The sequence below is a fragment of the Wallemia ichthyophaga genome (genome assembly GCF_000400465.1).
Source record: "Wallemia ichthyophaga EXF-994 unplaced genomic scaffold scaffold9, whole genome shotgun sequence".
Lineage (NCBI taxonomy): Eukaryota > Fungi > Basidiomycota > Wallemiomycetes > Wallemiales > Wallemiaceae > Wallemia > Wallemia ichthyophaga.
In genome coordinates, this window is record NW_008806282.1 from 51,913 (window position 1) to 73,286 (window position 21,374).

Sequence of the window (21,374 nt, forward strand, 5' to 3'; positions counted from 1 at the left end):
AAGGGAGTTTTAGAGAGATGAATGGCAATAAGGAGAGATTAGCAGAGATTGTTGCATCTATCTTCTATGGCTTCTATCCTTTACACCGACCATCCATCTCGACGATGGCCAGCAATGATTTTTATAAATTTATGGGAAATGGGGAAAACAAGGAGAAAATTGAGAATGAGTTGGAGTATAAGCAACAGCAGCAGCAGTATCAGCAGCAACCGCACGAGTATCAGCAGCAACCACACAACCACCAACAACACTACTTGAGCCAGGTATCGCCATTGGATAACTACTACAACCCAGAATATACACAGGATGATATTGATCTTTTATTGACACCGTTTTTATCCCCCACACTCACACCCGCACTCACACCTTCACTCACACCTGCTCTCACTCCCCACTCTGTCTTCTCTCAACCGCCTTTAAACACTGATGATCACATTAGCATCGCCCACACTCAAAATGATATTCATTCAGATTTATTTAGTCCTCTGACGTCACCCGCTCTATTGCCCACACCAAACTCACCTAAGACATTCACCACACAAAACACTCACCAAAGAACCGGTTCTCATTCTGCTAGAAGAGGCGCTTCTACTGAGGCCAGGGCTAATAAGATTAGACCGTCTCCCGTTATGAAACCTCTTTCTTCGAGGTTGAGAAAATTTGATCTAGACAGCAGCAACCTGGAAAAATCGCCCATCAACCTCGACTTAGACGCTGCTTCTATGCCGCCCCCACCAATTACCAACCAAACCAACCAATCAAATCTAGCACCGGTTACTCCAGCTTCTATTATGAACATGTCTAGTAACAGCAATTCACAATCCTCACACACCTCCTCAAGCTCAAGCGGAACAGCCACACCGACCACACAAAACACTCTCACAGACATGGCTAACCTCTCCCTCCACTCTGACTCAAACTACGCCAATGTCCTCACTGGCAGGAGCATCAACCCTAAAATGGCAGACTTGTTAGAATCCCAAGCGCACGTAGCAGGTCACGATAACGCTGCCAAACGCGCTTCACACAAGGTCGCCGAGCAGAGGAGGCGAGATTCCCTCAAACACTCGTTCGACGACTTGAGAGCTTTGCTGCCACCCGTTGTCGATGACAACGATCACGATAGCGCTGGTGTCAGTGAAGGTAGACTCGACTTGCGTTTGGAGATGAAAGACATGGACTCGGCTCAGATTAATAAAGGTGTTTCTAAAGTTGTTCTCTTGAAACTCGCCAACGACTACATCACGATTCTCAACCATCGGCTCGGTAGACGTGACAATATTATCGCCAGTTTGAGAGACGAGGTGGCTGAGTTGAGAGGGGGGAGCAAATGCGGAGGTGATGGTGATGGTGGACAAGATGGTGAAGCTGGTCATGCTAGTCAAACTAATTCAGTGGATAACAACACCTTCTTGCATAACATCGACGCCGTCGAACACCACATCCAGCAGGCTGCTCTGCTCGCTATGGATGGAAACGTGCACCAAAAGAGGGAGTCTATTAGCGAGCCTCCTGCTGCCCACAAGGGCGCGTCGAGCAGAGGCAAAGGCAGGATTAGAGGCGCGAGCAAGGCTGCCAAGCAATACCTCCAACAGGCCACACAAGACAAGACTCAGACACAGACTCAACAGAAATAGATACAGTTTGTCTGGGATTATATGAATATGGATTTCCTTCATGTTTTTATCTTTTCTATTGTTGTTTTAGACTTTTTTTTGTAAACATACATGTTTTATATCTTGCATCATGCGCTCATCAAGCGATATCGAGTTCCTCAAGCTGCTGCTCTCAGACTCGAATTTGCCAACAGGCGGTGTGAGTTGGGATTGATATGTTTCTATAATTTGTGCTAACATAAGCGCCAGTTCGTTGCCTCATCTGGACTGGAGTCCTTTATCGGCCATGGTCAATCGCATGGTCAGCTCACGCACACCGCCTTGATCGACTTCCTCCGTTTCAGTTGCGACAACACAGCCAGCACGACGTTGGCGTATATAAGCGGGGTGCATAGCATAATACGCGACACACCCACACCCACACCCACGCGCACACAGCTCGAGCAACTGAAGCGACTTGATGGGGTGCACGATGCACAGATGCTCAACCACGCCGCAAAGCGCGCGAGCAAAGCGCAGGGGATGGCCATCCTTACGCTGCACGCCAAGTCCTTCGGCGGCCACGACGTCATTCGCGATTTCCGACACGCCGTTCGGAGTGCGTCTTCCGAGGGCCATCTGGCCATTTGCTGGGGACTGATGACTGCTGTGCTTGGTATGCCCTCGCAAGACGCTCAACATCTCCATCTTTTCCTACACGCTAGATCCCTCCTTAGTGCCGCTGTTAGACTTAATGTCCTCGGTCCGTACGCTGCGCAGAAAATCCTCCTGCATGACGCTCGAGATATCGTTGATAGCGCCTTTCACCGCTGTTGTCATGTGCGCGTTGGTAATCTAGATTCGGTTGTTGGAGATTATGTATATGACACAGACGATGCAGACGACCATATCGGCCCTGCTACGACTTGGCCTTTGATCGAACTTATTGGCAGCAGGCATGACTTACTCCACACACGCATTTTCAATAGCTAGCACACAGCACGCAGCACACTCCGATCACATTGTAAAGTCAGTACAGTTATACACTTATCTATATCAAAGATGGAAACTCTTCACCAACTTATTAAACCCACTCGAGCCACTCTGTATCATAAGTTCCCTCAGTGTCTCAAATGGTGGTTGAGCTTTCCTTCTCATCCATAACTTCTGTCGCAGGACATGGTACTTCTACTTGGAGTCAGTTGGTGATCACCTATACACCCAGATACCCACTTCCTTCTGCTCGTTGGGCACCATTCTCCATCTGAAACCAGCGAGGACCATCATAGTCTGAGGTGAAATTTGGAGTAATCGTCCGGCTTGATTCTGCACGCCAGCTCATCTGCATCAGCTGAACTTAGCGATCTCATAATTCTCTCGATCAGCTGCTTCGGCTCCTCTCTGCGCCACATCTCATACTGGTGTTTGAAGTAGTAGCAGAAGCAGCCGCCCGATTCCTTCATGTTGACATACACATCTACAAACTGATCGAACTTGACGTGAGTAGTTTGTTTACTGCGCTTGTTTATCATCTCGGACGTCTTTCCTAACATGTTGCCTTTACTAGGAATGCTAGGTTGGTATATATGTCTGTTTTGCGCTTTAGTAGCGAGTGGTGGTGCTGACATATTGACGTGCGTGCGCGTGCGGAGACTAGGCGATGTAAGCATCATTTTTGTTTGCGTAGATCGGGTATCATCTGTTTATCGTGTTAGTTGTGCGTAGTGATCATCACGCTTCGCAGTACCTCGCTTGCTAGCAGAGAGTCCTGCTCTCGCTGCAATAGGTATCTTGGGATATTCGGTGCGGATACTTTTCACGTCAAACCAGTTGACCATGCGTAACATTCTTTATGAGTATTGGGAAGGAAGTAGAAGTGTCACGTACTTTTAAGATCCCATTTAAACACCTCCTTTAGCTGTCTTTGTTGCAGGTTTAGCCCACCCTCATTGTTTTCATGCAGAAATTTGAAATTTGTTTTGTAATACTGCTTACCCACCGGCTGTACCTTTGGAATTTGAAAATGGAAATTTTTACACCACCCTTCATCCTCACAAGATCTCAACGTTGTAATACTTAGCTTTAAAGATAAAATCAATACAAACTTTTACAAAGCTAGATAAATTCGCTAGTTTTGTCCACATAGTAAGACAAAGTATGCTTGATATCTTCGACAGCCGATGAAGTCGCAACAAAGAGCTTGAACTCTCCCGCCTCGATTACCCATCTGCTCTTAAAGTCATCGAAATAGCTAAAGGCGCGTTTGCCTAGCATTAGAGTCACTTCCTCAGACTCGCCAGGAAGAATCAAGTTGGTTTTGGCATACGCTTTCAATTCAAGGAATGGTCGAGCGAGACGAGACTCCACGTCATTTACGTAAAGCTGGATAATCTCTCTGCCAGCGACGCTGCCTGTGTTCGTCACCTTCATCCTGATTAAGACGTCATGACTATCACTTGTCTGGTCCACACGTGCATTAGTTACGTCGAACGAGGTATAACTCAATCCTTTTCCAAATGGAAAGAGGGGTTTTTTACCAGTCGTTGCAAAGTGCCTGTATCCCACAAAGACTCCTTCAGCATAAACCACACGACCATTCTCTCCGCCAAAGTTGAGGTGCGATGGACTGTCTCTCAACTCGACTGGCATAGTCAGTGGCAACTTTGCAGATGGGTTGAGCCTTCCGAACAGGATATCTGCAAGTCCATTCCCAACTTCGTTCCCGCCATAAAAGGCCTGATACACACCCTTCACTTTGTCCACCCATGGTAATTCAACGGGTGTGCCGCTTTGAACAATAGCCACTGTGTTGCTATGCGCTGAAGAAATGGCATTCATAAACGCGTTGGCTGAATCGGGCAGTTTCATGTCTGGTCGATCAAAACCTTCACTTTCAAAATCATTGTTGAGACCGACAAAGCAGAGAACAAGATCAGCACCCTTGCAAGCATCTAATGCCTCCTGTAGAAACTCGTCTTGAGATTTGCTTGGAGAAATTCCAAATCGAATACCGCCCCGAGAATGAGGTGAAAGTGTACCTGCAGCCTGTGCACCTTCGCTGCTATAATAAAGCCTAGCCATTATCGAGTATTGCTTACCTTCTTCAAGCTTCTTGACAACTGTGCGCTCTTGGGAACCAGAGTTGAACCATAATGTACCTGGCTGAGGGTTGGTTGAATTGTCTACAACCCTCTCACCGTCGACGAAGAGATCAGTTTGACCAGCGCCAGCAATACCAATTTCATAGTTATCCGTCTTATTTGGAGTAAAAATCCCTGATGCTTCTGCCCAACACGTCAATGGGACTGTCTCAGGTCCAGGCAGATTGTCGTTGAAGAACAGGTGCGAAGAGTGCCTGTCTCCTGCTTAGAGATTACAGCAAACAATCAAGACATACTTACGCGTAAAGCTCGTGAAGTGGCTTCGCCTTCCCAGCGGCTGGATCGCTGCCGTAGAACTTCACGTCAACGCCAGCTCTACCATCGGCAGTCTTAAGCTCTGGGCCGAATAATGGGGTGAGCTTGTGCGCATTTCCTCCGCGCGAGTATACAACCTCAGCGCCAATCTCCTTTGCTTGCTCACGAATCGCGTCTAGCGGTGATACAGCGTATGAAGCTCTAAGAGCGGCAGATCCACCACCGGAAATGATAGCAGATTCTGCGTTTGGTCCGATCACAGATATCTTCGTAGTGCCCTTCTTGATTGGCATTACATTTTCTTCGTTTTTAAGTAGCACTACACCATTTGCTGCAGCTTCTCTGAGTGTTTGACGAAGCTCTGGTGTGTCATGAACTTTTTCTGGTGTGGCTTCATCAATGCCACTCTTACGGACCTTGTTGATAAGCTCAAGAACCTAAGGTGGATTGTTGGTTACGTCAATAACACTACGATAATCTTACATTTTTCACTCTAGCATCTATGTCCTCAATAAAAACCTTCTTTGCAGTTAAAGCACGCTGAAGAGCTGCCCCACGGACGACAGACGGACCAGGCATCTCCAAATCGAGACCGGCATGCGTAGATTCTCCAGCCGAATACGTACCAAACCAATCAGACATAGTCATACCGTTCCAACCCCATTCACCGCGGAGGATATCACCCAACAAGCGTGGGTCTTCAGAGCAGTGTAAACCGTTGACACGATTGTAAGCGGTCATTACAGACCAAGGCTTGTGTTCCGATTCCCTTAATGGAATTTCAAAAGCGCGAAGATATATTTCCCGAAGTGCTCTCTCGGATATCTCGGATGACATTGACATACGCTCAAATTCCTGATCGTTGCCAACATAGTGCTTGATTGTAGCTGCCACACCCTTATCTTGTAAACCCTTCACAAAATATTTTGCCAAAGTGCCGCTCAATTCGGGATCTTCGCTGTAGCTTTCGAATCCTCGACCGCCAAGAGGGCTTCTCTGGATGTTGATAGTGCTTGAACAAGTAGATGAGTGACGGCAAAAGCTAATCAACTGGACTCACGGGGCTAAGAGGACGTGCACGCCTGTAAATGCTCACTTAGTATTACGTCATTACGGTGGTGCTGCACCGACTAACCTTTGGCGATACATTCGTCGGCCAGAGCACTACCAACTCTCTCTAAGAGCTGATTATCAAAGCTTGCACCCAGCGCTGTCGCACCTGGAAAGCACGATGATGGTGTACCCTCAAAGAAGTCTAAAAGCCGTTAGAACTTGACAAATAGCCTTGCGCCGCCACTAACTAATTCCTCTAACACCATTTGGTCCATCTGAAGTTCTAATAGATGGAATTCCCAGTCGAGTATTGTTAACGGTATGCCACATGTCTTTACCGGCAAGCAACTCGATCTTCTCTTTAACAGTAAGCTGCTGAAGAAGCTCTTCAACGTTTAATTCTGGTAAGGTCATTATTTGGTAGTGATCTGGATAAATAGAAGGTGATTGTGACAAGGTAAGATAGTGCCATGATAAAAAAAAGGAAGCAAAGATTAATTTAAGATTATATTAAAGGTATAGTGGTCAACATATTGCATATTCCTGTCATAATTACGTAGACTTGTCTTGACGAGATTTATATTTCATCATCATTTCCTCGACGTGTTTCTCGTCCTCCTCATCCTCCCTATTGAGATTGTCTAGATCTTCCTCTTCTATTTCTTGAAATCTTGGTTGATTCTTTGGATCTTGCATAGGGTTAGATGTCTTAATAATTCCATTGCTATTCAGTCTATCAAACGCGTCAAACAGTTTCTCCGCTTCCGCTTCCTTCAGAGGCATGTTAGTTTAGTTTCATATTTATAAACTAAGCTTACCTTCTCCTCCTCGGTCATTTCCTCTGGGCCACCTGTACGATCTTCTTCATAAGCTCCAGTAACAGGGTTCACTCCATTTTCAGCAGGATCACCAGCACCAGCACTGAGCATGCCTTTTGAAAAAAGGAATCCTGCTGCGTTTCCAAATCCAATAGTTGAAGACATCTGCGAAGGATCGCTATCGCAGAGAGCAAAGATCAATTCACCAACAGTATTTTTGATTGTGGAGAATAGTGAGCTTGTCAAGAATCTAACAAGTACACCTAAAAGATCACCTCTCTGTTCGGCTTTCACTGATCGATCTATATCGTCCATACCTAGAGTCTGTCGAAGTGATCCTTTAAAGCCGCCGGCGTTACGCTGGTCTTCAACAACAAGCTTCCGCAAAAGCATGACAAGTGGCGCAAGTGTTTCCTCGAGGTTTAATCCCAAACTTGCTGCTTTGGTCTTGGCTTGAGTACTATCAATACTCTCACCACCCTCTAAACTGCTTGAGGGCCAAAATGTTGACAAAACCGTGTTGAGGAGTTCTAATAATCTACTCAAGAAAGGGAAGGTGTCCATATTATCACAGTTCAGCCTGGAAGGATCGCTCTGCGCTACCGAAGCGCGTGAAATTGTCTTAGACAATCGATTAATAGCAGCTGTAGGAGAAAAGATCGAGTTTGAATTAGGGTTGGACCAAAGCTGAGTGAATGGCTTAAATGGGAAGCAAAGTAGGGCGTGTATTAGTTGAGGAATTGGTTGAGGCATAGGCGAAATCGTGTTGACACTATTTGTACTAGCACTTAAATCCATAAAGAGCTGAAGAGTAGGTTGTAGTAACTTGTTGAACTTTTCATCCCAATTTTCTCCTAAAATTGAATCTTGTTGAATTGTCTTGTGGTGCAGCGTGATGTTGAAGAAAAGTTTGAACATGTCTGTGATCAGTTCTTTTGACCGTATCGGTATGCTAATAGATTTTTGTGAAGGAAGAATATATGGGGTATATTGCAGTAGACGCTGGTTGATATAGCGTCAGTTGTGACAATATGATGAGCAAAAACTTTTCTTACCGCGTGTATTACATCCACGAGATTCTCCTCATGCACTAACTTGTAAACAATTGGATGTGGCTTAAGTGTACAGAGAAAAAGACATCTCGCTGCAACAAAGTGAATATCGGAAGTATTTTGCTGTGCCTGATTAAGGGGATTTGAGAAAGGAGAGGATGGAAAAAAGCAACTAACCTTTAAAGCTTGAAATGCTAGAATTGGCGCACGCGTTTCAACGACATTAGATCTCGCTTCATCGTGGAGCAATAACGTGTTTGCAATTGTAGTCAAGACTTCCAATTGGGCTTCAGATTGACACAATGGGTCAGACGATGAAATGTAGGATGGACGATGGGATTGTAATCTGCTAGTGAGGGAGGGAGTTGATGTATTTGATTCACGAAACGACTTCCTCTCCATCACGCTCGATAAGCAATCTAATGCTTCAACAGTGGTGAGTGGTGTGGTTCCAATGGGAGAGCGCCCTAAGACCTTTATAACTTTCAGGGCAGCAAGTACAGCTGCGTCTGGTTTAGCGAGAATCCTAAATAATGGAGCAATGGAGCTCACTCTGTAAATCCCACTTGTCAGATACACCGCCTGGCTTGAGATCTATAAGAAGCTGGCTTAAGAATGCATCCCTATCTTGAGAGCTTATCTCGCTGTATTCTTTGAAATGGTGAGATATGTAGAAATCAACGAGCGAATAACGAACCAAGAAAGCCAATGAATATTTCAGCTGACTGGAATGCTGATTTCTCAATAGGCTGCAACGATCTGTAATGCGATGCCTGTAGGATGTGTGAGAATGCCATAGCGATAACAAGTAATTGAACCGACGAATCCCATATGATATCGCTGATTTAAACTTTCATGATCTCTTTTCGTCAACTCCTTCTGAAAATATCCACTGAACCTTTTCATTGCGTGGTCGACAAGCTCCTCGAATTCCAACGCAGCACATTTCGGCGGTAAAATAATTACATGATTGTGACTACAGAGAAATTATATTCTGCACGCTAGGAGTACGTGCTAAGCAGCTGTGCCCTTGCGTTTATCCACTCTCTTTACAATGTGATCACGGAGAAACTAAGGAGTTCAAGAATGTGTTTCATATTCGTTGTAAAATGATTAGAATATACTAAAGGCCTTGCAAATAAAACCCGGTAGCCTCTCGACGACGTTCTGCTGTAGCGCACGTCAATCAGCGGATGTCGGAACGTGTCTTCTTCCAATAGGAACGCTTGCGAAACTAATAATAGCTTCATAAAATGTTTGGACATGTCTTATTGGTTTTGATTTTCACATGGCATGCAAAGTTTCTTAAAATCACATTGCACATTGCACCCTGATGCAGTTACAAACTTGGGAGGCTTTTAGTTGTTATTTGAATATTTCACATCTTTTCATACAAGGTTAAAGCAAGAATTGCACTCAAGCAACAGATCACTTGGCCTTACGCTTGAGAAGACTGTCACCGTAAAGCTTCTTGGCGTACTGCTCTTTCATTCTTGCCATGCATTCCTTGTTGGCTTCCTTCTCATCAATCATAGGCTCTGGATAGTCTTTCCCGATTTTCTGAAAATGTGTTAGATCGTCCTCCTACGCATGGCTCACTCACACATCCAGCCTTCTTCTGCACATCTTCAGGTGCTTCCCAAGGCTTGTAGATATATTTGTCCGGATATTCCTTCAGCTCTGGTACGTACTTCCTGACTAATTTGCCCGTCTTGTCATATTTGGAGGGAAAGGTCGTCATACCATAATTTCTGTAGTATTGGTGGAAAAATGCTGAACAAGATAACCACATCCAATTGCCAGCGTTGGAAGCTGGGTCTTGGTCAACCAAGTACCTATCAAATACCTCAGCACCTCTCTCCCAGCTAATATACAATTGACCTCGGGTGAGGAAACCCGCAACACAGTGTCTGGCGAGATGGTGCATCCAGCCTTCTTGCTTGAGCTGACGCATAGCCGCATCGACCCATGGAAATCCTGTGTTGCCATGCTTCCACTTCTCGAGAGCTTCCTCGTCCTCTTTCGATCCTTTTGGACGGGGGAAAATCTTCTCACCATCCTCGTCATAAGCGTTGCAGAGCTTCCAGTCTATGACTCTGCATATTTTATTCCCTCTTATCTGTCCGAAAGGCTTTCCAATGCCCAGTTGAGCTGCGAAATACATCTCTCTAAAGATAAGTTGTCCTGGAAGATTTTCAGGCTCGGAGCTAGTTTCGCCATCATAGTTCTCCATCAGATCAACGACCCTCCAGTAGAACTCACGCACACCCAACGCGCCGAACTTTATATAGGGCGACAATTGTGTAGTGGCCGGAGGATCGTACTCTGAGGGAGATGTTTGAGGCTTGCGGAATGTAGCTGTTGCGTCCTTATCTTTGATCCACTTGTCAAGACGTCTAAGTGCCTCATCTTCACCACCAGGAATCTGCGTAGTTGCATCCTCTGAATCCAGACCCAACTCTTCCAGAGAAGGTGGTTCCAGTGAGTCTTTTGGGCCTGTAACTGAGTCGTAAGCCGTCATCTTGCCCTTGCGATGCTCTTCGTTGACGTCATGATCTGACTTTACCTTTTTAACTTCCTTTTTAATTGCATCCAACTTGAGATCATCTGCTTTTGGCACATCTTTTGGTGCTTGAAGGGGACGCTCGATTTTCATATCCTTAGCCGCGGCTTTGAAAGCCGTTGCAGATGTAATTGTCTTACCCTTCTGCTTTTCAACGATGGCGTCGATATCGTAAAGTGTGTGTCCAGTGATATCTAAAACTTCCACGTTTGCATCTTTTGCTAGTTTCTTGATACTTTCGTCGCGCTCGATCGCGTATGGCGCTGGATCCTGCAGCTGTCAGGGCGCGTTTGACTGACGTCATAGATACCCACTTTTTCATAAACAAGGTGTGTGATATTCCACTGCTTGAATAGCACAGGGAATAGGTCGGCTGGGGCAGCTCTAAACACGTGAAGCTTGTTGCCCATCTTGCTCAGTTTTTTGTCTATCTCTTTCATGGACTCGGTCAGGAATTTGTATCTGCTGAGTGAGATGGAGCAGCGAGATGAGAGTTGGCCTACCTATTTGGACCAACTGGGCATTCAAAGTTGAAGTAGGGATCCCAGGTCCATACCTTTACTCAATCAGGGACGAAAAGTACCGATAAAACCTAAACCTACGGGGAAGAACACCTCAGGCTTGAGTTCCAATCCTTTTAGAAGCGCAGGTGCATCGTGCAACCTCAAGTCAGTTCTAAACCAGTGTAATACGCGTGCTGGCATTAGTGTGGCGTGAGTGGTGAGTGAAGGAAGATAATCTTAGCTGAGAATCAAATAGATTACGTTATGACATTCAAAGTATATTTATGACAATGTATTTGAAAATGCTGATTTTTGCTAAGTGTCCGTCTAATTAAGTTATTCTAGGTAATGATCACTAATGATCACGCTTTTAGGTTGTCTAATAAGAATTATCGCAAGTTTAATCGTATATTGGGTTACTATGCAGGTAGTTTTTAGATTGTAAAGGTCTTCAAACTCTCTCCCACTCTTCAGGTTCGGGCCAACGAGAAGTAAACCAATTGCCCATCAATTCATTGATTGCGGGTATGTCTTTCTCCTTCTTGACGTCATCATTAAGGCAGATAAATGTGGTATCTTGGTGTGTATCTGCCATATCAAGTTGCTGTTTTAGTTGAGATGGATTGTACACTTTCGTGAACTGTGACGGCGTTTCACCAAATACGTGGTTGTATCTCATTATCAGCCTTGCTGCAAATGACCTGGGTGACGTTTCCCCGTCTAAGACAGTGTTCAATTTAAAATCAGCGTCGTGCCAGTCGTCGTTCAGTGGAAGATTTGGAACCCCACTAAACTGTTTAAGGCTGTCTTTAGGTGGTAGAAAGATTTCCAAACCTTTGCTACCTCCTTGTGAGATTAACTGAGTGATTACTAACCCTTCTGTCAGCTGCATCGGGATATTCCGAAAGTACTTACTGCAATCACCGCAATCACCATATTGTTCGAATGCAATATGCTTAAACAACTCTTCGGCTGTACTTCCTTGCTTGAAGCATTGCTCTTTTGTAATTGTGCAAGCTTTCAACCGTTTATCATCTCTCAAATCAGGCCACCCATGGCGACTGAGCAATCTATGCCATATTTGTCGAAGATAACCAGGACCATAGCCATCCATACTTGAAAATGCATACTCGGTGTTGAGTGGTTTGGGTATATGTGCATTATTCAGAGTTTTTTCGAGCTCTTCATCCTCAACCGTCACTCTATGTGGAACGTAAACTTGGTGCTTCAACGACTCACCGCCTGTGAGTTCACTCCACATTTTATCTGTGTCGATTACTTGATTGGAAGCGCCCCATTTTCCTACTATCCATGACCACAGCAGAGCCTCACGATGTCGCTCAGTTATGAACCATGAAGCAAAAAAGAAGGATTGGATAGCCCAAGGAGCATCTTTTGTATTTCTGAATCGTGCTAATGTGACGTTGTTGAATGAGTTGTCAAACATTATGGCAGCCTCATTGAGGATGGGCAGCGACAGACTGCGAGCGTGATGTGCGATATAGGGTCTCCACCTCATACCGAACCGTCTTCCCAGAACCCAAGACGATCTAGCAATAGCGACACCTTCGCCATTCCGTGATCCTAGAGGCTTTTCTTGTGGAACGTACATACTGTAACTTAAACTACGCAGAACTGGACCGTGAAGTGGGGAGTAGTAGTCGCTGACCTCGTTATTCTTAAGTGTAAAAAAGTCATCGTTGTGGTAAACTATAGTGTCTGATTGGGCGTCTATGTTGTGCATTTGACCTTCTATAGCAAATGAGTTGAAAGTTGGAAGTGAGGCGGCCCTCCATTCAGCATTGAGATTATTCAGCTGATCTTCTGTTAATGATTGAGACTCGGGAATCGTAGGCATACGCCGGAAGAAGTTGAAGTGATGGTGCATTTCAACCTTTTCATGATCGTTCAACCAAAACGGATGCTGTGCAATCTGGTTACCACCTTCCGGTGAGTCGTACGAGGAAGCAAGAATATGATACTGTCCAACATTCTGTCCAACTGAGCGTTCGATTGATCTGAGTGCGTATCTAAGTTCATCGTGTTCTTGATAGCGGTGCTGGCTATCAACTTTCTGATCAGAGAATGCTTGCAAGGCAGAGATCTGCACGGGATCGCTGTCAATTTGTTAGGAATGTGATTGATCGCTCAATCGAAACGCTTACCTTCCGTTGACCCAGGGGAAGACAGGATCGATAGTGCTAAATTTCTTAATATCAACGTCTTTGCAATGCTCCCCCCAAATTCCAGCCCCAATCCACTCGTCCACGCAGAGATCTGGCAACGCTTGATGAAACTTGATAGGTCGTACAGCTCTAGAGGCAGAATTTGGAGGATTTGAGCTGGAAAATACCTCGTGGCTCTCATCCTGTCCAACAACGATCAATTTGTATATCTCTTTAACCTCGCCATTCCCTTTGTATGTGTATACAATCAACAGGAGCAACAGGACAGGAATGGCGAGTAACTTGGTGGCATTGTTCTTCACGCTTGCTTGTGTTATAGGCAGCGGCAAGTATCCATTATGCCTGAATTTACTGAAGACCATCTCAGCTGCTCACTGCATAGATCAAAAGTCGGCCACAGCGAGATCGACTGCTTAGACCAAGTCAAAATTTATTGACGTTGCCGCTTTGTAATTGCGTGTGCATGTAAGTGCTTGAATATCTAAATTATTATCTATATCAATTTGTGTTTATAACATCACATCCAGCTCTATATGTTTAATTTTCCGAGCGCAAAAATTAGGAAGAAAGCTTTTGTAGAGCTGCTTTAAGGCATTATGCACTTCAGAAAAAGAAATACACCAGCTTGATTTTCAACCTTAGTCAAATTTTCAGCTACAATTTACAATACAATTACAACTCAAAAACACATTCCAGAGTAGCCGGATCAACGAACTGGATACATTTGAGTCTATGGAGAAGATGTCAGTCACATTCCTCGCAAATGCCAGGTGCATGAGCCCACCTTCCATCAATCACTAGAGTCGTTGCCGGGTCGACCTCGCCGTCTTCGCTCACGCCAGCATTCATTATAATGTAGTTGATACTGGACGCGTCAATTAGTGAAACAAACGAACGAGCGTCCTAACCCACGTATTCAATGTCTCATCAACAACATCACAAACTGTAATTCCCTCGTCGTTCTCAACTCTGCTGACGTGATCGCCTACGTGAAGGTCGAGTTTATGCTGAGGAGGTTCTGTCGCCATACAGTAGTACGTCTGAGGATGGTCTACTAGTTTTTCCCGATAAACATTGTCTGGCAGAATAACCTCCACGCTGTCGAGCGTTGTGCACGACCTATTGAACCAGAGTGCGGCGAGTGAAGGGTGTGCTTTTACTGTCCTCACTTTGCTGCGTGAACGACTCCTGCTACGTGATCTTGAGTTGGATTCTTGTCTTAGAGACCTGCTAGAATTCCCTGTACTAATTTAACATTATGAGGCGAGGGAGTAATTCAAACTCACTAAGCGGTCTGACCATATCGACAGCCTCTTCAGGATGCTCGACTTGCATATGGGCCATTTCTGCATCCACCTCTTCCAGAACGTCATCTTCCTCACTGGATGACTGTGTTTTCCAATTGATCGGTCCTCTTCTGCCTCTGCTTCGCTCCTCACTGGCTGCTCTCTTGCCAATGCTTTGGAATGTATCTCTCACGCCATTTCTGTGCACTGAGCGCGACCTGCTCCTCGATCTTGATCTGTCTGGTCTGCCTATTCTTGCATTGGCTGACACAGCTTTCCAGCTCAAGTTGTCGTCGAATAGCTCCCGCAGCGTACTGCAACTCTGCGATAGCATGTCCAACGAGGCTGGGTCTAGATACTCTGGCAACAACAGCAATATCTCTGACGGCAATTCAAGTAGACTGTAGCTCATCGTTGTTGGTTTGAAACAAGTGGAATTCATATCCGTGTGGATGACATCACTCTCACTCTTCCCCGCCTCACGCTATCCGCGAACCGCTTGAAGCGAGCGTCTAAATTTGCCAAGACTGTCAATTTCATTGTGTTTATTTCTACATTACACGTGATAGCGTGTTCATGTTAAATCAATGTGTCATTCTGATACAAGTAAATCAAGTAAAATTAAAGATTATTTACAGACGTTGAACTCCTCAAATGAGAAGCATTTCTACGTATGCTGTTCCGTAAATTGGCTCGAACGCCTCCTGAACGTGTAGACACGTCGTCCGATATTTGATTGCTATGTCTCATAGAGGCTTGTATAGCTGCTTCAGTTTGGGCTATTTCCATAGCATCTGTGTTTGCGCTAGAAAGGTCTTCCTGTCTCACTCTCCTCCTTCTTCTCCGTCTTGGCAGTGTAGTGAGCTTCGGCATTGGACGATGGTCCAAATCTACTGATACATTGGTAGATGCTTGTAGTGCCTTTTTGTATACGTTAGATTTATATCTTTTCATATACTATATACCCACCTCAATCCAGTCTATCACTGATGACTGGTCGTATGCCTGTATAAGAAATTGCTCCTTGACACCCTTGTCAGACAGCAAACGAACTCTAATAACATTCCGTCGCTTGACATAGTCTGCTGCAAGGCCGCTTTCGGCATTTTGTAACGAATATTTCCGCAGTAAAGTTGGTGCATACTTGACGTTATTCGCAGGTGCATTTATATGATTTTGGAATGATGGTCTTTGCGCAAGAAGTTGTGGTAGCGCAGGTACTGGAGGAATAGGGGCATCTGCCGGAGGTGGTTCATGTACATAAGCACTTTCAACATCTGCTTCATTAAGATCGTTAATTTCTGAAGAAAGCAGTGCACGACCGTGATCCCATTTGTCTGCTTTGTATATTTTCAATACCGTACCATGTAATACCACGTAGACTCTCCTCCATGTCCTGTCTCTCGCTTGGTTGCCAGGTGACGTAAACTCCATCTTGCGTGGCATTAGTCCTTCAATATGTATACCACACTTATATTTCGGTAGCTTCTCTCTGCCCTCTTCCTCGCGAGGTCTTATTATCCTCCTTATTCCACCAAAAATTGTCTCACGTAATGCAACCTCGTCGTACTGTGGAGGTGCCACCATCATATTTGGAAGCGACAATCTCCTCTTGGCTGCGTTAGGTGTTCCATGGGCGGGCAACGGTGTAATTGGGGGAGGTGGACTGAGTGGCGTGCTATTGAATATCTCCTTCCAATTACGACGCTCTTGCTCCATCTGAGCCGAGTGTGCTGTTGCAGGTGACGTTGGTGGGCTAGTACCGACGCCAATCTCGCGCGTACTTGAACTACTCTGAACCAAATCGTCGACCTCAACAACTGGACTGGATGGTACTTGGGCTCTTTCCTTTCCTTTGAGAGTAATGTCTTTCTCGCCATTCAGCGGAGAGTTCAGCCCTACTCCTAATCCCTCGATCACTTGAGGCGATTGAAAGGAGGATAGGTCTGTAAGTGACCGAGACATTTGCCTGCCGCAGGTTTTGGTACTTGCTACTGCGAGCGATGGAGCTTCATCAATAACATCCTTGTTAAGTTGAGTGACGTCTTTGTGAGACGTTGTCCGGTTTGGTATACTAGTTTGGGTGGGTTGTGTAGGTTGTAAAGGTTGCTTTGGTTGCGGTGGTGGTGGAGACGAGTCGACGCTGGTCAGCATGATTGAACTCGTTAATCTTCGCAATGCCTCTGGTGACCGTGAGCCTTCTTTGGCAGAGTCCTCTGATGGGCGAGCATCGTCTAGAGTACTTTGAGTGTTTTGCCTTGATCTCTGCTGAACGGTGACTGAGGATGCAGTTCGCTGATTCAACTTTGGTGGCAGCACGGAGGATGATTTTCCTGGAGTGCCATTGGCACCTGGGGATATTGGAATGGCACGAGGTGTTTGTGGGGGCACGAGAGCATTTGAAGGCGGCAGGCTAAAGTAATCGGTCGTTGGTGCATGTGGAGCACTTGGTCGCCTATATTGTTCTACTTGCTCGTCTTCGCCGTCGTCATCCTCAAAGCTATCTTCACTGTCGATATCCTCAAGTTCGGAAGCTTCGGCAGTTTCGGCGTTCTCGTGGCTCTGCGAAGCTTGCACAGTAGATGAAGGGGGCTTTGAAGGATCAGCTGAGCCACGGGCGAGCGTGGGGAGTTGCCGAGCAGCTCTACGGACGTCTCTTGGCGAAGTTGGAGGAGTCGCGTGACTGATGAACTGATCACGAATCGGCGGTGGAGGCTGCGCTAAAGGATTGAAGGGAGAGAAAGTGGGAAGACTGAGACCTTTAGGCGTGGAAACTCCTGTGATTTATTTAGTGAAGCGCTATGACATAAAGTAATAGCTCACTTGGTATAGGCGAGAAAGTGGATAAATCTGGGGGAGCCAAAACATCATTTTCAGGTGACAAGGGTTGTTCACGGATGCTTTCTTGGTTATTCTGTGGCTGTGGCTGCTCCGACTCGAGCTCTTCGCTGTAGTTTGGCGGGTGATCGGTATGTGGGACACCGTGGGGCACCTCAGTATCGCTGTGCTGCTCGTGGTGCTGCTCGTGATGCTCAACATCGCTGATCCTAGGGCTATTGGAAGGCTGTGAACTAAAATTGGAAGCGTGCTTATCGGCTAGGGAATAAGTTAGCGTGCGAGTGTGGATAGGCAGAGCGAACGCACCCTTTGAGGAAACATTAACATTCTCATTGCTGCTGTTCTTATTTGATTGATCGACTGGGATTATTGGACTCGTATCGCTATTCATTCCACCCAGATTGTTGTATAGGGATCCTCGTTTCGGCGGAATGAGAGCTGCTCTAACTGCAGAAGCGATGTGATGCTGGTGCTGCTCAATCTCCTCCTTATTGTCTGTAGATTGCTGATTCTGCTGCTGCGTACGCTTCTTGAACAGATTCTTCATCAACGTAGTTATTCAATAGCTGTGGCGTGTATATCGCGTGCCAGTCTAACCGAATTCTTGGTTATTCATGTCAACAATTCCAATCCAAATCCCTTCCATTATCCCACTTACCAATTTATATCGGCGAATCGTCGTTGAGGATTGAAACGCTTCCCTGGTTAATCGTTAATCGCAATGACGAGGTGAGATATTTTGTTTTTTAAAAAAAATAAGTTATAAATCTCAAACATCACAGAAATAAGGGAAAATCTCGGGAAATTGTTGACGACGAGCAGCTTCTAGGCCACGAGATGCATCATCTTAGCACCGACGACGACGCCGACAAAGATCGCGAGCATGTCAGCGACTGGTCCACGTTCTGGGGTGAACCTGATCCCTCTGAATCCAATGGGATTCGCTCAAAGTATCTTTCTCCTTTTTCTCCCTTGCTATTCGCTAACTCCCACTTAGTTGGAAGAAGAACTTATACCAGCTCTTACAAGAACCTACAAGCTCACAAGGCGCTTTCACAATACACATATGTGTCACTCTTCTCATCGTTATCGCTGCCCTTCTCACCATTCTCGAGACTATACCCAGCTTCAGAGCGATAGATTCGCGCATTTGGTTCGGTTTTGAGACTGCTATCGTCGTAATTTTCACAATTGAGTACTTTGCTAGAATCGCTGCTCACTCTGATTCTTGGGTCCGTCTTATTCTCTTCGGTTATCTCGCCGCTAACCCTACTCAAGTCAATGCTCTGGAGATGGTCAAAATCCTTTTTTGCTCTTATAGATCTCGCTTCTATTCTTCCTTACTACATTGAAGTTGCTATACAAACCGACGCAGTATGTTCAATTGTCCAAATGTCTTACTTGTCTCACAGCTGACGCCTTACCACAAAGTCCAACTTCTTCCATTTTTCGATACTGCGGACGTTTCGACTACTCAGAGTCTTCAGAGCCTTCAGATGTATGTTCATCTTCCCTGACCGTTGTTGAGAGCCTAATCTCTGCTTCAGACTCGAGTAAACTGTTACTCACCATTGAAGTGATGGTGCTATCTTTCAAGAGATCTGCAGATGCACTCATTGCACTGTCTTTCCTGGTCTGTACCCTCGTCGCATTATTCGCTACCTTTTTATACTTTATTGAACGTGGAAGCTGGGACGCAAATCTTGAACAATTCATGAATAGCGACGGCCAGCCTTCTTCTTTTGAAAGTATACCTGCTGCAGCTTGGTAAGGTGCTTATTTCTATTTGAGAACCAGCTAAAATCATCCTTTAGGTTTGTTCTGGTCACCATTTCCACAGTCGGTTATGGTGAAGTTACGCCAACGACTACGATAGGAAGATTAATTACTCTACCTTTGCTTGTGTTTGGGTTACTGCTGATTGCTTTACCTTCTTTTGTCTTGGGGAGGAACTTCTCGATTGGTTGGTGGTTACTGTACGTCTAAATACAACACTGACACAGCAAACTAGTATGGGACACTGTCACATCACACCATAACACAGAGACAATACCTAAGAAACGCAATTACACAGCTGTTCCAACAGCAGCAGGTTTCGATATTCCATCTGAGCCAGAACCAATTTTCGACTCGCGCCAACCTTATGGTAGTTCCGACAATACAGCACTCAGACCTAATATGGACAACAGGCATAATACACAAACTGAAGAGAATTATTTAGCTAGTACAAGCACAATGAGTAATGAATCGAATGTTGTTGATGAAGTAAAGTCACTCAGACTAGCAATAAATCAGCAGTCTCGCGATATCAGAATTCTCATGGATGCTCTGTCGCAGCGGCAGATTTAGTTCTATTCCACCTTGCTGATCTTGCTGTTTTGATTCGGATAAATTTGTAATTTGCAATTTGCAATATAGTAATATGTATCTTAACTCTCAACTAACGTTACAAAAGTAACGCAAGTTCTAGACAGGATCATGATAGCATTGATACCCAATCCCGTTGAATTACTCAACATCTAGAAATATTTTCCTTTTAAAGCGTAGTTGTTTTTGTTTGGCGTTGTAGATGCCATAGAAGTGTCATCATGTTCTGGTGTATCTTTCAACATCCACGCTATCTGGGGAGGACTATACGGCGTTGGGGCCACGAGAGACCTTCCACTAGGGATTTGAGATGTCAATGATTGTGATGAGGGTATGATTTGAAAATGAACCTGAGGTCTTGGTCAGATTTTTGGCAACGCATTGCAATTCCATATGCATACAGTGTCATTCAGCTGTTTGTAGGCTTTGAGAAAGGTATCTATAGAACCAAGCTCGATGTCTAATTCATTTTTGCGTTCATCGCGAGCCTTTCGAGTGCTCCTGCTCAATATTTTAAGCCTCTCTGACGGACTTGAGGAAACACTCTCGGTGAGTTGCTCAGAAGCAGTCTTAAGCCACGCTATAGCAAAACCAGTATTACCGTTATTTGCAGCGTCGATACCGAGCCATTTTTTTGCCACTCCGGCATGAAATATATCTCTTCTCTTCATATAAGCTTTGAGATCTGCGGGTAAGTCGACATGCTGAACGCGCAGAGTGGATTTGATAGAGCTTTTCAGCATGACTCTCGAGGCATTAAACAGAGATGACGTATCTAGGTGCAGTTTGAGCAGAATTTGAGGAGATGGGTGTGTCTTTGGTATCGGTGGTCCGGGGTTGTGAAGCGTGTAAGCGTGCAGAGGTGACATCAGTTTCCTAATAGCTAGCGATTGTGAGACAGCCAAGCTGAGCTTAGAAAGACCGCTGTTATACTCTCTATTGAGTATTGGCGTGTCTGCGTCACGAGCACCCTCGTACCTATCGATGGCGGTGTCTGAAATGTATCTAAACACACCAGCTGAAGTGTTGAGAAACCCAATAGCGGTTTGAAGCACATTATCACCTTCTTTTCTGCTGCTTTCTGGTAATGTCGGTATAGAGTCATATGATCCAATGTTTTCTGCCAAGCCTTGGGCGTGATTAAACAGAGCTAAAGCATACACATGCAATACGTGTATAGTTTCGAATGTGAGGCTGCTTGATGAACTCGATTTGCCTTTAGCCGATAGCTGTGAAGGCACAGTCCATACGAAGGACTCGTCGGATATAGCAACAATCGAATCATTAAGAGCTGCTCTTTCAAGTGAAAGGACATGAGGCAAATAGTCCAATACGGATGAAACCAATGAAAGATGATCCCTCTTATCTGACTTGAGTGCTGAGTAGATATGCGCACGCTTGGCCGTGGATTCCGAGGCACGAGAGGAGTAATCTGCAGAAGTTGTAGACGTGAACATTTTACTGAACCAGATTGATTGAGTCGTTGGATATTGTAATCTAATCATGATGTGATGGGCGTATTGAACAACGCGTTTCTCACTTACACGTCCAAGATGTAAATACGCGCGATTAGACAAAATACGCAACTGACGCAACACAGGCCACTCGAATGGATCGAAGTGTATGACTTTAAATCTTACAAAGGCAGACACAAGATTGGTCCATTCAGCCCTTTCTCGTGCGTTATCGGCTCAAAT

General features: G+C 45.3%; 12 protein-coding genes across 12 annotated transcripts; 3 read left to right on the forward strand and 9 right to left on the reverse strand.

Moving 5' to 3' along the window:
- Nucleotides 1–17: 17 nt before the first annotated feature.
- Nucleotides 18–1,637, forward strand: J056_004672 (uncharacterized protein; the record flags this gene model as incomplete). Its single annotated transcript, XM_009269862.1, has 1 exon — nt 18–1,637. One exon carries the CDS (start codon nt 18–20, stop codon nt 1,635–1,637), a length of 1,620 nt encoding a protein of 539 aa, XP_009268137.1.
- Nucleotides 1,638–1,746: 109 nt separating this feature from the next.
- Nucleotides 1,747–2,588, forward strand: J056_004673 (uncharacterized protein; the record flags this gene model as incomplete). The annotated part of the gene is made up of 2 exons (XM_009269863.1): nt 1,747–1,815; nt 1,866–2,588. The coding sequence occupies 2 exons, from the start codon at nt 1,747–1,749 to the stop codon at nt 2,586–2,588; spliced, it is 792 nt and encodes a 263-aa protein (XP_009268138.1).
- A 63-nt stretch (nt 2,589–2,651) lies between these two features.
- On the reverse strand, nt 2,652–2,852 carry J056_004674 (uncharacterized protein; the record flags this gene model as incomplete). The annotated part of the gene is made up of 2 exons (XM_009269864.1): nt 2,652–2,783; nt 2,829–2,852. The coding sequence occupies 2 exons, from the start codon at nt 2,850–2,852 to the stop codon at nt 2,652–2,654; spliced, it is 156 nt and encodes a 51-aa protein (XP_009268139.1).
- Nucleotides 2,853–2,878: 26 nt separating this feature from the next.
- Nucleotides 2,879–3,442, reverse strand: J056_004675 (uncharacterized protein; the record flags this gene model as incomplete). Its single annotated transcript, XM_009269865.1, has 2 exons — nt 2,879–3,294; nt 3,343–3,442. The coding sequence occupies 2 exons, from the start codon at nt 3,440–3,442 to the stop codon at nt 2,879–2,881; spliced, it is 516 nt and encodes a 171-aa protein (XP_009268140.1).
- Nucleotides 3,443–3,710: 268 nt separating this feature from the next.
- Nucleotides 3,711–6,478, reverse strand: J056_004676 (putative beta-glucosidase I; the record flags this gene model as incomplete). Its single annotated transcript, XM_009269866.1, has 6 exons — nt 3,711–4,950; nt 4,997–5,448; nt 5,495–6,023; nt 6,072–6,093; nt 6,147–6,266; nt 6,313–6,478. 6 exons carry the CDS (start codon nt 6,476–6,478, stop codon nt 3,711–3,713), a joined length of 2,529 nt encoding a protein of 842 aa, XP_009268141.1.
- A 138-nt stretch (nt 6,479–6,616) lies between these two features.
- J056_004677 (Synembryn-A) lies at nt 6,617–8,765 on the reverse strand (the record flags this gene model as incomplete). Its single annotated transcript, XM_009269867.1, has 7 exons — nt 6,617–6,835; nt 6,883–7,884; nt 7,938–8,063; nt 8,112–8,437; nt 8,487–8,585; nt 8,632–8,707; nt 8,757–8,765. 7 exons carry the CDS (start codon nt 8,763–8,765, stop codon nt 6,617–6,619), a joined length of 1,857 nt encoding a protein of 618 aa, XP_009268142.1.
- Nucleotides 8,766–9,362: 597 nt separating this feature from the next.
- J056_004678 (Cryptochrome-1) lies at nt 9,363–11,201 on the reverse strand (the record flags this gene model as incomplete). The annotated part of the gene is made up of 5 exons (XM_009269868.1): nt 9,363–9,494; nt 9,538–10,767; nt 10,812–10,959; nt 11,001–11,053; nt 11,100–11,201. 5 exons carry the CDS (start codon nt 11,199–11,201, stop codon nt 9,363–9,365), a joined length of 1,665 nt encoding a protein of 554 aa, XP_009268143.1.
- A 199-nt stretch (nt 11,202–11,400) lies between these two features.
- J056_004679 (Exopolysaccharide phosphotransferase CpsY) lies at nt 11,401–13,548 on the reverse strand (the record flags this gene model as incomplete). Its single annotated transcript, XM_009269869.1, has 3 exons — nt 11,401–11,419; nt 11,468–13,117; nt 13,166–13,548. The coding sequence occupies 3 exons, from the start codon at nt 13,546–13,548 to the stop codon at nt 11,401–11,403; spliced, it is 2,052 nt and encodes a 683-aa protein (XP_009268144.1).
- Nucleotides 13,549–13,858: 310 nt separating this feature from the next.
- On the reverse strand, nt 13,859–14,884 carry J056_004680 (uncharacterized protein; the record flags this gene model as incomplete). The annotated part of the gene is made up of 4 exons (XM_009269870.1): nt 13,859–13,916; nt 13,971–14,051; nt 14,099–14,426; nt 14,473–14,884. 4 exons carry the CDS (start codon nt 14,882–14,884, stop codon nt 13,859–13,861), a joined length of 879 nt encoding a protein of 292 aa, XP_009268145.1.
- A 209-nt stretch (nt 14,885–15,093) lies between these two features.
- Nucleotides 15,094–17,857, reverse strand: J056_004681 (PH domain-containing protein; the record flags this gene model as incomplete). The annotated part of the gene is made up of 4 exons (XM_009269871.1): nt 15,094–15,393; nt 15,442–17,249; nt 17,296–17,568; nt 17,617–17,857. The coding sequence occupies 4 exons, from the start codon at nt 17,855–17,857 to the stop codon at nt 15,094–15,096; spliced, it is 2,622 nt and encodes an 873-aa protein (XP_009268146.1).
- Nucleotides 17,858–18,147: 290 nt separating this feature from the next.
- J056_004682 (Potassium voltage-gated channel protein Shal) lies at nt 18,148–19,659 on the forward strand (the record flags this gene model as incomplete). Its single annotated transcript, XM_009269872.1, has 7 exons — nt 18,148–18,260; nt 18,308–18,542; nt 18,589–18,684; nt 18,742–18,808; nt 18,858–19,077; nt 19,125–19,273; nt 19,322–19,659. The coding sequence occupies 7 exons, from the start codon at nt 18,148–18,150 to the stop codon at nt 19,657–19,659; spliced, it is 1,218 nt and encodes a 405-aa protein (XP_009268147.1).
- Nucleotides 19,660–19,829: 170 nt separating this feature from the next.
- Nucleotides 19,830–21,182, reverse strand: J056_004683 (pH-response regulator protein palC; the record flags this gene model as incomplete). Its single annotated transcript, XM_009269873.1, has 2 exons — nt 19,830–20,027; nt 20,079–21,182. The coding sequence occupies 2 exons, from the start codon at nt 21,180–21,182 to the stop codon at nt 19,830–19,832; spliced, it is 1,302 nt and encodes a 433-aa protein (XP_009268148.1).
- Nucleotides 21,183–21,374: the final 192 nt, after the last annotated feature.